This window comes from Lycorma delicatula, chromosome 3 (assembly GCF_047948215.1).
Source record: "Lycorma delicatula isolate Av1 chromosome 3, ASM4794821v1, whole genome shotgun sequence".
In the NCBI taxonomy this organism is placed as follows: domain Eukaryota; kingdom Metazoa; phylum Arthropoda; class Insecta; order Hemiptera; family Fulgoridae; genus Lycorma; species Lycorma delicatula.
The window spans coordinates 45593154-45609378 of record NC_134457.1 but is presented as its reverse complement, the minus strand read 5'-3'; the positions used below and the strand labels follow the sequence as shown (position 1 = coordinate 45609378).

At 30.3% G+C, this 16225-nt stretch overlaps 1 protein-coding gene across 1 annotated transcript in view; it reads right to left on the bottom strand.

The window, feature by feature from the left end:
* Positions 1-16225, bottom strand: part of Tsp (Thrombospondin) — a 194993-nt gene that overhangs the window by 157114 nt on the left and 21654 nt on the right. Inside the window, exon 2 of the mRNA XM_075359724.1 lies at positions 4811-4981. Within this exon, the coding sequence (XP_075215839.1) occupies positions 4811-4981 (171 nt within the window). The remainder of the gene's footprint in view (positions 1-4810; positions 4982-16225) is intronic.

Below are 16225 nucleotides of genomic sequence, written 5' to 3'. Positions count from 1 at the left end.
ACTATCATTTTTTGTTGCATTATATTTCTATAGCAACCGTGTAATTAAGTGTGTAATTAATTTTACTAACAAATAAATATAAAAAAAAGGTTTAGACACAAATTAATTTTTTCTGTTACTTATTCTATAATTTAAGCGTAAGAAATTTTATATCAATTTTATTGTATATTTATTTTATATATATATATATATATATATATATACACAGTATCCGAAAAGCCGTTGAGCCCATCGACAAATATACGTTGTGGACTTTAGCGTATTGTGAACTTTTATATATATTTGTTCTTAAAAATGATTTACCCAATACATTTATTATTGCACGACGAGACAATTATTACTTATATTTCTTTAAAAAAAAGTTATCGATAAAAATTTAATTAGAAATTTGAAAAGGTTTTCGTATTGCGTTTCAGAAGGCTTTCTTTCAAGCTTCCCCTTAAAAAATAAAAGGTTTAAATGATTGAAATTCTGTTTCAATAAAATAGCCACATAACGAATGGCTGTTTAAATTGCTTATATAACAAAAAAATTAATTTTAAATTTTTTCGATCTCGGTAAAGAATGGATGAAAAAACTTAATACCTATGGTTTCAGAGGAGCTGCTTACATAAAGTCGTACCTTACCAACAGCAAATAAGTAGTTGAAATTTCATCTTCTGATAAGAAAACAAATGTAAAGTTTAGGTATTCAGGTATTCACTTCAAGATGTGGACTCGGAGTGCCACAGGAAACTATTCTCGATCCCTTATTTTTTTTACTGTTTATTAATGGTCTACCTGAAAATCTTGAACCTTACATTCTTAACTTCTTTTCAATGACTGGCTGTATCTATATCTGAAGATAATTATTTAAAAGGAATTGAAAATATCAGCTCAAAAATTTATTCACTGGACGTAACCATCTAACTTTAAATATGAATAAAATCATTATACTGTACTTCTCAGATAGACGTATCATTACTGATCACTTAGATAGAATTCAAACGAATTCTGTCCTTCAGTGATAACGATAATATTTCTGTTGCCTATAAAGAGAAATTCCCAAGTGTTTAATTTAGATAACAAATTCTCGTAGGATGTTCAAACTGTTTCGTTTGAATTAAAATCCAGCCGTATTGTTTAACTCTGAAACGCCTTAATAAAACGATAAGCTTATCTTCATTATTAAATATTTATCACACTTATGCATATTCTCAACTAAAGTATAATGTCAGTCTCTTGGAGTTCCCTAAAAAAGTCGGAACTAGTTTATAAAATACAAAAACCTGTCAGATCATTATCTAGCCCATAAGTATGAATCGTGTAAACCGATATTTGGAAAATTAATTCTGTTAATTTATTTTTGTGTTTTACTTTAAGAATGATGCAGTCTTTGTTAAAAATAACTAAAACATTCTTAAAAATTAATAACCTACCAAATTTGACAACGAAATTGTTTTCATATAACAACACAATACTTCGGCTTACGAGAAAGGGCATTTTGCTTCCAATGCCATTTTTAATAAACGACCAAAGGATTGAAAGCTATTCCCATCAATTTATTTAAAATACAATTGAACAATTTTTTCGACAGAATGTTTTTTACAGGAACAATTTTATTCTGTCGATGAATTTTTAAATAACGCTGATTAAAAGATAATAATAAAAAACCTATAATTTTTTCAGATCCCGTTAAACGTATATCCTACGTAATTGTGTTCAAAAAAAATTTTTTCAAAAGCACCATTTAAATAGTAAATTATTTTATAATATTTTTAAATTTTATTGTATTTACCTTAACATTCCATGTGGCTATTTAAATAACTAAAGTGGACTTTAATCATCACATCAATTTTTTTATCTTATAATCTCTTTTTAATTTTATGATTTTAATTTTATAAAGACATCTATAAAATAAATAATAAATAAACCGAGTATTTACTTGTATGCACCATCGAGCTGAACCCACAGAGATCTGCATTTTCCTACTCTTCTTGAAATATTTTAAAACATTTCCGGAGCTTTTCAGTTCGAAAAGCTTCTTCTGCAGTGCTTCATTTGTTATGTACCTACGTTGAGATACATAAAACTTGATTATTCCTACAAAACTTCTTCGGATGCGTTAAGGTCTTCGTGATGGCCATTGAAATAGAGTCGGTGAGCGGTGAAGCTTATGAATCATAGCCGATCTAGCTGTCTGAAAATCGCTCAGTTAGAAAGGAAAAGTTCATTCGAAGAATAAAATGAACTGGACCCGTATCTTGTTATATCCAGCCACATTCATTATACCCTTTCCTTGAAATCGAGGTGTTTGCAGATTAATTTTATAACTAATCAAATTTAATTAAATTAAATTATCAAATTTTTAATTTGATAATTTCCATTTCCCAGTGTTTGCAGATAAGAATCACTATTTATGTACTCTTCAAGAAAATATGGTTCAAACAAATATCGCGATGTTATTCCCCATCCCATATCATACGTGTCGATCCCTTTTCGACTTGCTCGCAAATTTAGGATTTCCCTTAGCCCAGAAAACCAAATTCCTGGCACGTGAACTGAATTAATTTGCACATTCATCAGAAATACCACTTTTGTACGGGACACCGCATTTAGAATCCGTATTAATAAAACAAAGCAGTTTCATATCCTCATCCGGGAATTCATTTAAAAATGAACTTCAAAATAATTTTTACATTCAAGTCTTTTCAGTGTGATATATATCGTTGACCTCTGTGAATTAAGTTCTGGCCCTCGTTTATGTATAGATTTAATTAGAGAATTACAAATTAATTTAATTTGCATCATTTTAATTGCACATAGATCTCAAACAAATTGTGTGTGCATATATTTTTATATATATATATATGTTGTGAATGGCAGTTATCAAAAGCGTCTATTTTAAAATGTGTAGTTGTAAAAGCAATTTTTACATTGACTCATGCTTATAAATAGTAGATGTATTTAAATTTAGATTTATGTTTTCTGACAAGCAGTACTTTCGAATCAGTGGAATTAACCACAATGTTTGTGTTACATTGGAGCCTCCTCGAATGTTAAAAGTAAATTTAACATTTTTTGTGAAAAGACATTTAGATAATCGTAGAAATATTTTTGAATACCATTTCTTTAGAAATTTTTATTTTCTATTCCTAATGTGTACGTTAAAATTTGTTAAAAAATCAGCTGTTAAACTGTTGATCTGCGACGAATGATTTTACCACTAGGAAAACCCCTTGGATCAGAAATTAATTGGTCATAACATCAGTTCAATGACTAAGTATTTGGGAAACATTATAACGAGAAAAATGTTTAAACTTGAACCATTAATAATTGAAATGACAGAACAATTTTTATGGCATAGTCTGTGTAACTGTGACTATTTTCATGGTGTAGGTAGTGTAATTGACTGTTACAATGAATGAAGATTTAAATGCAGAACGAAAATGAATTATGTTTTCTGATTAACCCCTCTACCGGTAAAGTTACATTTAATGTAATAAAAAAATGTAGTATAAAATAGCAGTTAAAATAATCAAGAAACTTTTTTTTTAAATTTATTGTTTCTGATTAAAATCAATTTTTAAGTTAAATAATCTAGGAAAGCTTTACATTGAGGCATGTAATTTATTACTAGAATATTGTTGCTTTTATTATATTGGTAGATAAGAGTGTTATTACTTGCTTTTCTTTAACTCACAATGTTTTTTTTTTCATGTTTGTCCTCAAATCTTTCATCCTTGATTTAACATACTTCCTGACATTGCCGACTGATGAAATATTGCACAGTTACTAAGATCGGGTGGCAATATAATATTCCACCATTACTTTTCCAAACATCCCCCCGTACAGAGGTAAATTAAGGGTTAAAATTAATAATTCTTTTAATGCAATTAATTATGCATCAATAATGATGCATTATCAGAAATGGTTCGAATTAGAAATCTTTCATAAAAACGTTTCTCTAAAATTATGGTAGTTAATTAAGTAAATGAAATAAAAACTTCACTATGCAAAAACTTCACTATTTCGTTAGTTTGTATAGTAAATGTTGATTGAAAATTTGTTTGATATTTTATAAATGTATTAGAAATTTCAATATATGATGTTATCTTTTGAAATCCAAATTAACCTACTAATTAAACTCATGCAGTGTATGATAATAATTTGATTAAAGTATGACTAAAAAGTATAAAGCAAGTTTTTAAAAATTTCAAAACGTTTTTGTAATATTATTCTTCAATCAGTCGCGCAGTCATGTTTTTAGATCGAATAGTAAGTTGTTTTCGATCTATTTTTCATCATAAGCAATATATATGACCTGGATATTGATCTACAATTACAAAATGTTTTCTTGAACTCGAAATGATAATGATTTCTGGAAGAAAATCTTTAAAACTTTCATTATTTGCTGTGAAACAATGAGTAACTATTTAAAACAAGTTATCTTGTATCGGTATGAAATGTTTGATAAATAAAACTTATTTTAATTTTAGTATTTCTTTATAGATTTTATGGTACGTACAAATATAAATTTTAAACAACTTAACTAGTTTTTATAGCTTAGAAAATAAATAATTTATTTACTAACATTCTTTATATACTCATATATATATCGATTGTTATTTTATTTAAAGCTATCGATTTTACAAGTGTACGCTATTAAAAATTTACTAATTGCTTTTAATCATGTTATCAGCTTCAGAAATATAATAATCAATAATCGTTAGAAGAATTATTTTTTGTTATGAAATAAGTTATAAATTGTATTGTACACAATTTTAAAATTCATTACTTATACATAAGTAAATAATTTAAAAAAATTTACCTCTTTTTGCTCTTCGATCGAGTTGTAATTGTAATTTATGTTGAGAACCAGGATAATCTATAGCAAACAATGTTTCTATGCTGCCTCGTAGTCTTCGCCTTGGTTTTATATGTTTTAGTGTTAAAACGAATTCATCTTCTTGTATCGATTCTTCAACTGATTTGCTCAATTCTGAAACAAAAAAAAAAAGAAATTGCTTTACTAGAGAAGCTGGGAATATAATATTTTTACTAATTATCGATACAAATAAGTACATATAATAGTGTATCATAGTATCTACTTACAAGCGGACCCGTGCGAAAATTTTGTAATTAAGATTTTTATAAAAATAAAAACAAATCACGTAAACTGCAGTAATAATTTATTTCTAAACAGAGGAAAAGTAAGAACAATGATTGAGAAGTTACAGTAACAAACTGTACAGAATATTAGAATACATGAAAAATAAAACTGCTACAAAATATTAGTACATAATGCTGATTGTAGTTGTATCATAGTGTCCAGACGGTAGCGATTGAACTCATCAGTGGGCCAGTGAAACAAATTTAAAGTTTAACTAACTTTTTGCACAGCACTTTTCACTTTCTTTTTCATCTTGTTTGGAGCACATCCGAAGTAGTTATTCCCTAGCCAGTAATTCCGCATTTATGAAAGGGGTTTGTGCAAATGTCATCTAATAAATGATGCAAAATCGTCTTTCCTTAGCGTATTAATGTAGAAAGATGTACAATATAAATGCTAAATTTATACTCTTTTTTAAGTCTGTATAAGATTTTTGTTATAAATCAGGTATATCAGAAGTATACCTGACGTATATGGCAGCAGAATTATGTAACCCATAGCCGGGTTTTAGTAAGCCGGCTACGAATTTCATAATTCTGCTGCCATTGCTCGTGACAAATCTTTATTTAAAATTCGCTATAACGTTTTTAAATATTAATGACTTAGTTTTGCAATATTTAGAATATAAATGTGAAACATTAAAATGTCAGTAAGAACTTTTCCGTCCGATTTGATCCACTTGATAAAATATCATTTTACCTTAAAATTTATGGTATATTAAAAATGTCATTGAGAAAAAATTAAAAGTTTTAATAAAAAAATTAGGTTCCAGTTGAACACATTAGCCAAATGACGTTTTTATCCTTAAAATTATACTCTGTTTAGAATATAGGTAGTTAATTGTTGAAAAAAAATCATTTTTAATAAAAATATTTTAGCCTTATTTGACTCCCCTCCCATTCAACAGCTAACTAACATTTTTTAAAACAGCTACAACTTGAATATCAGATGAAGTATCAGAAAATATAAAAAAAAGTTAAAAAAGATGTAAACAATTCCCTTATCTACATTAATACTACATACAATTGGATTTTCAATCTTAAAATGTAGAATACTTCATATTTTAAACATTCCAGCCCTTTCGATTTTTGGGGCTTAAAAGATACTTTATTGGCGTAATATTTACTTCCCATTTTTTTTTTTAGATCAATTCACCGCATAAGTCTAAGCTTGTGACGTAGTAATACGAAATTGATATGTTTTAGCGTATGAAAAATGCCATGCCTGACCCCAGTTCGTGTCGAGGACTATCAAATGAAATGCCGAGACGCTACCACTCCATCAAAGAGATGGGCAGTTTTGTTCAATCTTTTTCATTAAGACCAAAAAAATTATACTTTACTAAGAAAATTTGGATTTCGGATATTCCCTTGATCGGTGTTGAAAATCAGGCTAAAGCTGGGATATATGTAGCCAAATTTCAACTTTTCTGGTCAACGAGTTTTTGAGATGCGAGTCAAAAATTGTTTACAAATAATGTTGAATATTCCTAACCCCTAAGTCCAATCAATTTATTCAAAACTTTTGAGTTTTAAGTAATTATTTCATCGCACTAAAAGCTACTAAAAATAAATTGTCTATGACCACTATACAAGAAAACCAAATATTACAAATGGGAAATCTTACCCTTTCCCTTGTTTAATTTTATCCAAAAATTTAATTTCATCAATGGCTCATACATAAAAGATTTTTAGTCATTTTCGAAGAATCTATGTTGAACCAGTCCCTCCGGACTGGTTTTAACATAAAGGTATATTAACGAAAATAAAGGCCTACACACATATATTTATTTTACATAAATACATATATTTATTTTTGAGGGTTTTGAAACGCCCAAAAAAAAGACCTTTAAGAGGGTATTGAAACATCGATATTTACAAAAACCTTTATACTCAAAGCTTCTTCATATCGCTATATTTCTCCTTTATATGTTTTATCTCTTAGGCACAAATCGTGCATTTTGATCGATTTTGTACAAGAATCAGCTATGGCCATCGATCTGCCAAATACCGTGCCCTCATCCAATCATTTCAAACTTTTTCAGTCGATATCGTGTTGAACTGACGATTCCAAAATAACTGATTTTTAGCCAAAACATTTGTCGGATCCCGGAATGCATTTCTTTTGCAAAAAATAAAATTTCAGGGGTATTTTAAAAATTATTAAAACGAGTTGGTACTCGGCAGTGTGATAAAAACAAGGGTTAGATGAATATGTTAAAATATCAGATTTTATCGTACTCGTTTTTTTTTTATAGCCTCTAAATTTTATTTTTCCGAAAATTCGTAAAAAACTGTTTTGTTTTATAACTACGTAGAAAAGATTGATAAATCTAATGATGTAATTAAACTAGACCTAAATTATTTTTCTTACAATACCACGGAAATGTACTCGCTAAGTAGTATTGTTCTTAGTATAATTCGAGGAAATACCACTAGAACATTTTTTTAACATTAAAAATAATTTATAAAAGGTGAGTTAAAAACAGCCAGAAGAGTTTCACAAATAAAATTGCAAAATTTCCAACGTTGCAATCGTCTTATGCTTGTTTTTCTACCGTAGCTATTGAAAGAGATATATTCACTCGTTTTCAGTAAATAATTAAACTGAATACTGGTATATGTATTTACGTAACTCGATCGTGTTAAGGTTATAACCCAATTAATTAAAGCAACATCTTACTAGTAAAAAAAGTTAGCAAAAAAAAAGAATGAAAAAAAAATGAAAGTGGTATAGCTGACCGAATAGCACATATGCATGCATATATAAATTAAAACTGTTTTAATTTATAATTGTATAATTTATATTATCTGGGAAATAGTTTATCCCCGATTAATTTTATTTATGACTGCTCAAGATTGATAGTAATGAGACATCAATAAAATTTCACTAGACATATTTTAACACAATTGGAATAATAATTTAATTTTTTTTCGTAATTTGATACTTTTTCATTTTAGTGGCATATTTTATATTATTAGTAATATGAGCGTTTACTTGACTGATTTACTAATGACAAGTCGTAAAGATAACTTAATCTTAATCCCACTTGGAAGAATATTATTGAATAAAATGGGAATTTATCGAATATATAAAGTAACTTTTAAAACTTTATGGCTATCCAAAGGTATCCATTTGTATCTTTTCAGCGTATCATAATACAACAATACAGTTTTCGAAAGTATTTGAACCGTACCTTATTAAATTATTATAAATACCGTGTGACACTTCTCACAGTGCACCGGGTTGGCGTACTGTGGCGTACTATCATTTCGACGTGAACTCCGTAATAGATGATAGTATCGCATTGTAAATTTGATTTAAATTTTACATTCCCGGCTATATAAACTCAACTCAAGTGATGACCGGTGATCAACTCAAGATGCCTATCATTGGGATCACAGAAAATAAGTTTTTTTGAGAAACTTTAAATAGTGAACCTTCCCTAGATTTTTTCCTACATTAAAAATACAGTATTACCATTTTTTTAAATCTTCACCCTTTTTCCAGTATGGCGGCCAAATTCATTATTTTTAATGTAAAATGATGTTGTTTTCTGGGTTTTTTTCCATTTTTGGGTATTTATTTAAGACATTTATATTTTTGGGGTATTTTACTCTAAACGCAGCCATTACAGAACTACAATTGTAAAATCAAATATGGCGGCCAACTTCATTAATTCAAATGGAAACCTCGTGGTTTTATTTCATTTTTGGATAGAAAATAGTATTTTAAAACATTTTAATTCTTTGGTATTTTTTCTCTAAATCCGGCCATTATGAAGCTGTACAAAATGTTTCAATAATGCAAAAATCGGCTGAAATTATTTATTACTTAATTTGTATTGTTTTAAAGTTTACAATTGTCAGCCCGCAGCTCCGTAACGGCTGCGTATAGAGAGAAATACCCAAGAATAAAAATATCTTAAAATAACATTTTCTACTAGAAAATGTTAAAAATATGAGGTTTCCATTTGAAATAATAAAATAATAAACTTGACCGCCATATTGGAAAAAGTGCAAAGATTTAAAAAATGTTAATACTGTATTTTGAAAAAAATTTGGGTAAGGTATCTCGTTTAAAGTTTATCATAAAATTTATAGTTTCTGAGATCCCAGTGGTGGGTATCTTGAATTGATCATTCTGTATAGTTGCATTGTGCAGCTATACAGTGTCCTATTATATAAGAGAAAGTATGCTAATCGTTACAAATTTTTGCACGTTTTATAATCCCCTCTACACAAAAAATATAATTTTAGCATTGAAAAATTTTGAAAGGATGTAGTATGTAAGTACGTCATTGGATAAAGTTGGAGCAAAATATGACTAGATTTTGCTTAGGTTCGTATCTATATTTTATTTTTTACTTTTCCGGCTATTAGTTATACTATACCAACCATAACACAGTAAGTATTACAATACTTTTTTTCGCAGAAGGAGGAAAAATCTGCGCCCAGACGCTCAGCAGGCCGCACTACTGGGTGTGTGAGATTCCCGTCAGAGACGGGGACTCACTAAAAAAACTTCCCCTATTAAACAACATGTCCCAATACCCGCCTCGATGGCATTAACCTGGGACGCGTTGTTGAGCACACGGGTCACCTGAAAACCGGGTCAGGAGTCTCGCATACCTCATCAACGGCAGCCGTCTGAGAACCCCTGCCACCTCCGCATACAAGCTGTCCCTTCTCGGCCTTCCCCATGTATACTTGATCCTCCTGCTGGACAGGATCTTTATCTTCTGATCTTTACATACAGCGCACTCTGGGAGGCGTAGAAGACAGGCCGCTCTACCGCACTCTCATACCAATAAGTGATGCCAAACAACGTGCTCATCAAAGATCCAGGAAGTGGGTTGATCGAGAAGTACCAAACTCTTCATCAGTGGTGGCGACCCGAAGGCCCCCACCACCTCCATGCACGATCTATCCCGTCACCACCTCCCAGCTACCATTCACTCCTCCAAGGCCTTTTGTTTGAGAGCTTTCTCAAACCATTCCTGGCATTTTCTCCACCCGCGCTCGCCTTGCAGTATAAACCGAACGACTGCTTCCGGTGAGTCAAGACCCTCGTTAGTCGGTCAAAACCTCTCCCAAATAATATATAACTAGGTATATATATATATATATATACTAGTACTGAATATAAGAGAAATATGTATAATATAAGAGAAAGAACGCTATTCGGATCAAATTTTACATGTCGGGGCTTTTGCAACTCTTGACATTTCTTACCCCTCTAAAAAAATCATCCGGAAGGATGGTACATATGTATGATGCCATTTATCTTTGGTCGCGATTGGTAAAGAGGGCAGCGAGAGATACCTCATGGGTTTCCGTATTTTAAAATTTAACTCAAAAGATTAGGCAAATGTTTTTACATAATTTAATGTTCCTTAGGTAGTTAAGATAGTTTCTGACAGTGTTTGGTCTTATTCAAATCTTCATACACAGGGGCAGAAAATCACTTTTTATTTTCTATCGTTTCTAGACTCAGAGTCATATTTGTTAACTAATTAGATTATTCTATTTTATTATTATGTCATTTTGACTATTTATTCGGTGATAATATGCCAATTTTTGGGTTTTCCGTAGTTTATCGTTTTACTTGTTGCTTCAGATAGCATTAACTGATTTTTATGAAATTTTTTAGGATGAATCTTATTACGAGTTATTGATACCATTTTGATTATAATCGGTTAAAGGGGTGGGGAGATACGGTCACTATAGATTCCGTATCTCAAAATTTTACTCTGAGTAGAATAATTCTTTTACGTAATTCAATGTCTACCTCTTAGGAGATCTACACAGTTTTGGTTCATGTTGGATCCAATAGGTTGTTTACAGACTCAGCAGAATAAATATCCGCCCAAGCCGGGAATCTTGTGTATCTCTTTCGTGGTTTTTTTTCTGCTCATAAAATAAATTGCAGCAAATATAAATTAAATTTATTTTGTGAAAAACATACCGAGCAGATACGTCTCAGTATAACTTTCTGTAACGCTGAATTAATCATATATTATCATAGGGCCGTCCATAAATTGAGTGAAGCTCTGAGAGAAAGGAAATTCGGAATTTATCACTTTTATTACGAACTAATCGGAGGGTCTGAACTTGTTTCACGTGTAAAGAAAAAAGTTTAAGAATACATTTTTAAACATTTTTCTAACGTTGTATTCGTTGATTGAAGAATTTTTCCAAGATTCATTGGTAGAACTAAAAGAAAACGGGAAACATTATTATTGCTTACTGTCATTATAATTAAAATAATATTATTATTATTTGGCCAAGCGGTAGCGACCTTGCATTACGTGCGGAGGTTTCGGGTTTGTATCCCGATCCGGCATAACATTTTTCACACGCTACAAAATATATTAAATTCATCCACAAGTTACTTTTTATTGGACATTATTGAATGTTGCTTTATAAATGAGTAAACAATTAATTATCAAGTAATATATTTAAAAAATTCTTAGATTTTGTAGTGGACTTCGTAATCAACATAATGGGTATATAAAAAATATCCTCCGATAGCTTTTTGTAATAAATACATTTAAATAAACCTGCGATATTAATTTATTAATACAGAGTGTATTTCTAAAATATCAGGCAAGATTTTAACTGTTCTGATGAATGGAAAAATAAATAGTCCTGTACAATTGTTGACTACTCTCTCTCTCGCTCTCTCTCTCTCTCTCTCTCTCTCTCTCTCTGTGCGAGCGCGCGCGTGTGGGTGTATATTACATACATACACACTATATATATATATACATATGTATACAGTTTAAAAGTTATACGTTTTATTTCACAAAAGAAAGCGTATTTATTGATTAATTCACAAATATTACAATATGCAATTATAAAAATTATTTTTTATGAATATTTTTTAAATATTCAATAAAAATCATAAACGTGTATAAAATAATATAAAACATTACCGATTTATTCTCTGTAGACAAGCTTGCCAACAATATCGAATATCGGAGAATATCGACACATACCAAATACATCGGTGAAAGACTGAAATATTTGCTTATTCGGACCTTCGCCGGTATATGTTATATATTAATCGTCTCCAGTGTGAGAGAATAACTTATATAATTTATACATTTAACATTAAGTTAAATTTATACATCGTTTTTTTAATTTCTAGTTATCGTTTTGACCCCCACCAGAACTTACTTGTGTTTTTCGACATATAACGGCGAAGGTCCGAATAAACAAATATTTCGGTCTTTCACCGACGTATTTTTTATGTCGACATTCACCGGAGAATATTGACATTCTGTAATTTAGTTCTTTCATGGTAACATATATATGTATTTATAAAATATATCTTGTAATAAATAATAACGATTATCATAAAAATAAATTATCCTGCTGCTTTTAATTTGTTACTTTTGGATACTCGTTAAATAAATTATATGACAATCAATACATTGGAACGTCTTATAGTAAAATTCTTATAATCGGATCCAATAAATTGATTTTAGTTTATATATTTAATATTAAGTGAACACTAATGAACTGTTTTATATTATTCATGATGGAATGAGCTAAATATATGATGGTACTATTAAAGGTATAGAGAAACGTTACGGTTTTTCACCGGAGTTGAAAGGGTCAAAAACTAATAAAAATAGCAGCACGCTATTTCTGAATTGTATACTTATTAAATTCGAGTATAAGTATAAACAGAGTGTTAATCTACAAAGTTTTGTGTTCATAATATTTTCTTTCTGCTACAATTTATTACGATTCTGACAATTAATAGTACTTATATAGAGTACTTATGTAAGTTATTTACAAGTATTTATATACAAGTAATTTATACACAAAATTATTTTATTTAAATCGACAAACCGTATCGTTTTCCTGTTGAGGCGCCAAAATTAATTCTGTTTACGTTATCAGGGAAAAATAGTCTTATAAAATGTGGTACAGACACTTTAACTGAATGTATACGAGTAAATTGTATCTTAATCTTTATTATACAATGTCTCACGAAGAAATTGAAAGAATTTTAAAACGTGTTATACAAGAGAAAATAAAGAAAAAATTCATTCAGTCCAAAAACGCTTCATTTCCAAACTATAACTGCCGAAAACATTTGCCCTGATTTCTGCTGTAGGAAGTTAATGAATCCGTACTTAAATTCTTGGAAGGGGTAAATATTACTTTTTTCCTAAAAAATTGAATAAAAAGTTTTAATAACTGTATCTCTAGTAAGTTTTGAGAAGATTGTAAAATTCAAAAAACTGGTGACGCGAAATAATTTTTTTTAGGGTTGACTTTGTTTTATGATAATTTATTTTTAAATTGGCTATTTAACCGATTAAATTTTGCAACAAAATTTGTAGAGAATATAATTTTAAGAAAATCTAAGTAAACAGGTATAAATTGAACATGAAGAGTTTAATAGATTTGACTTATTACAAATATAATTGACCGAAACGTGGCAGAAAAATAAGGAGGTAATATAATATTTTTTTTATAAATTAAGTTTCTTCGTGAAATACCTGTATACTAAAGATTACAAAAATTTATTGCAATAAATAATATATATATTTATTCTATAAGTTTTTTTTAAAAATTGAATTGATCAACGTTTAATTTGAAAACATGACTATAAAGAATCAAAAGATAACGTATTAAAAAAAAAAAAGAAAGAAGAAAAAATCAACTTTGTGCAAAGTAATTAATATGTTTTTTCCATAAAAATAATTATTAGTAATTAAAAAAATTAATAGATGAATAAGTAGTACTGAAAGTTATATCTTGCTCAAAATTAGACTCATATAAACAAGTTTAGTTCACCAAAATGCCGGTTTTTCAATTGACTTTGCCACCTGCCGCTGTACAAATGGTAGTCACTAAAGTAAGAAGAACTAAATATTAGGAAGCCTTCCGGGTTACCATTTTCGACAATCATTCACTCTTAACGAAATTATTTTAACGCCACAAACAACCTAATATTACACAACATTTTATTTCGCTCGTTATATATGGTTACTATTTGACGTTTTGGGTGAATAATGTCGTAAGGTTTTTTAAATGTAATATTTGTTTTTTTGTGCGCGCGCGCGTGTCTGTAATGAAAATACATTGATTTTTGTAACGTAGAAAGTACAGTTGATATATATATATATATATATATTACTTATGAATATTCTGGAAGATTCAATATATCCCATGCAGCTTTCTGGATTCGGGGTCCGTAGGCAGCCGCGTCCCATATTCGTGACGTGTGAGTGAGATGTACTCATGTACAGACTCTTCTTTCTTTCTTTATCCTGTTTAGCCTCCGGTAATTACCGTTCAGATAATGCTTCAGAGGATGAATGAGGATGATACGTATGAGTGTAAATGAAGTGTAGTCTTGTACATTCTCAGTTCGACGATACCTGAGATGTGTGGTTAATTAAAGCCCAACCACCAAAGAACACCGGTATCCACGACCTAGTATTCAAATCCGTGTAAAAATAACTGGCTTTACTAGGACTTGAACGCTGGAACTCTCGACTTCCAAATCAGCTGATTTGGGAAGACGCGTTCACCACTAGACCAACCCGGTGGCTTTCATGTACAGACTCACGTCAACCATACCACACGTCTCAAGAATAGTCGACCTGAGACTGTATAAAACTACACTTCATTAATATTCATACATATTATCCTCATTCATCTTGTGAAGTAATTCCTTACGGTGGTTCCGGGAGCTAAACGGAAATGAGAGAGCGAGGTCGACCGTATGAGACATGTGGTTAATTGAAATCCAACCACCAAAAAATACCGGTATTCAAATCCAAATAAAAAAAACTCACTACCTTTATTAGGATTTGAAGTTGGGAACTCTCGACTTCGAAATCAGTTGATTTACGATGGCGTATTTAACCACTAGACCAACCCGGCGGGTTAGTAGAGTTGATAATTGAAAAAGTACGTAGAAAAAACTTAATTCTGTAAAAGGTAAAGCTTTTAGGTAGATTTCATAAGAAAGCTACCTATTGTAATGGGTACCATGATTCGACTTCCGGAAAATTTCGACATATCTTCGCGTTTCACATCCCCCAAACCCCAAAACCACTGTCAGTTCAGAAGTTTACATATATATTGTGGACACGATAACTGCCGTAATTTTGTGTCAATCACTTTCAAATTTATACATAAAATATAACGATCTTGGTTGAGTCCGGAAATGGGCAAAATCAGACCATGGGGTTAGAAATGGGAGGATATTTCGAAAAAAAGAAAATATTGTTATATAACTTTCTTACTAAGTAAAATATCGAATTCGTTTAAAGTTCCTACTATTCTTTGGATAAAGGCCTAAAACTTACATAAGTAAATTTTTTTGATATCACCAACCATTGGCCCAGGAGGAGGAAAAAATGAGGTTTCGAAGACAAAAAAAAATCATACCTCCCTTAACAGGCACAGTATCGAATCGGTTTAAAGGGATCGTTAGTCCTATAAACATTACCTAAAACTTTTGTCTGAAACAATTCTTGATATGACTAATACTTACGGCCAGGGATGACAAATATATTGCTGGAATTGTAAGAATAAGGGCCTTGTATGCTAAACATGTGAAACCTTTTTCACATGCAACCATTGTCGTATTGAGTAAATTTGAAGTTTTTCCTAACTTTAAGGTGGAAATATTTTATCCCTTACTTAGCACCGTTGAAACCTACCTCCGCCTTCCGGCGTGCCGAAAGAGATTTTTTAAGTTCTATTGTAAAAAAAATCCGGGAAAGTTATTTAACTTTGACTACAGAAAACTTAGAAGGAAAATTAATAATAAGTTAAATTAGTAATAATCTTAGCTTTAATAATTTTGTGGATTCACGTCGGTATACTTTTGATTAATTTTATGGAATCCCACTGCTCGCGATTATCTTACAAAGAATTTTAATCGGTGTCAGTGGCTGCATGTAAGCAATGCCATTTTTTAATAGGTCAACAAATTCTCTATGGAATTAAAGATCTGGGCTTTGTTTTGTCAAACTAAATTACTAAATTCCCTACTAAAATACTAAATTTCCAACCATTGAACCAATTCACGACCGAT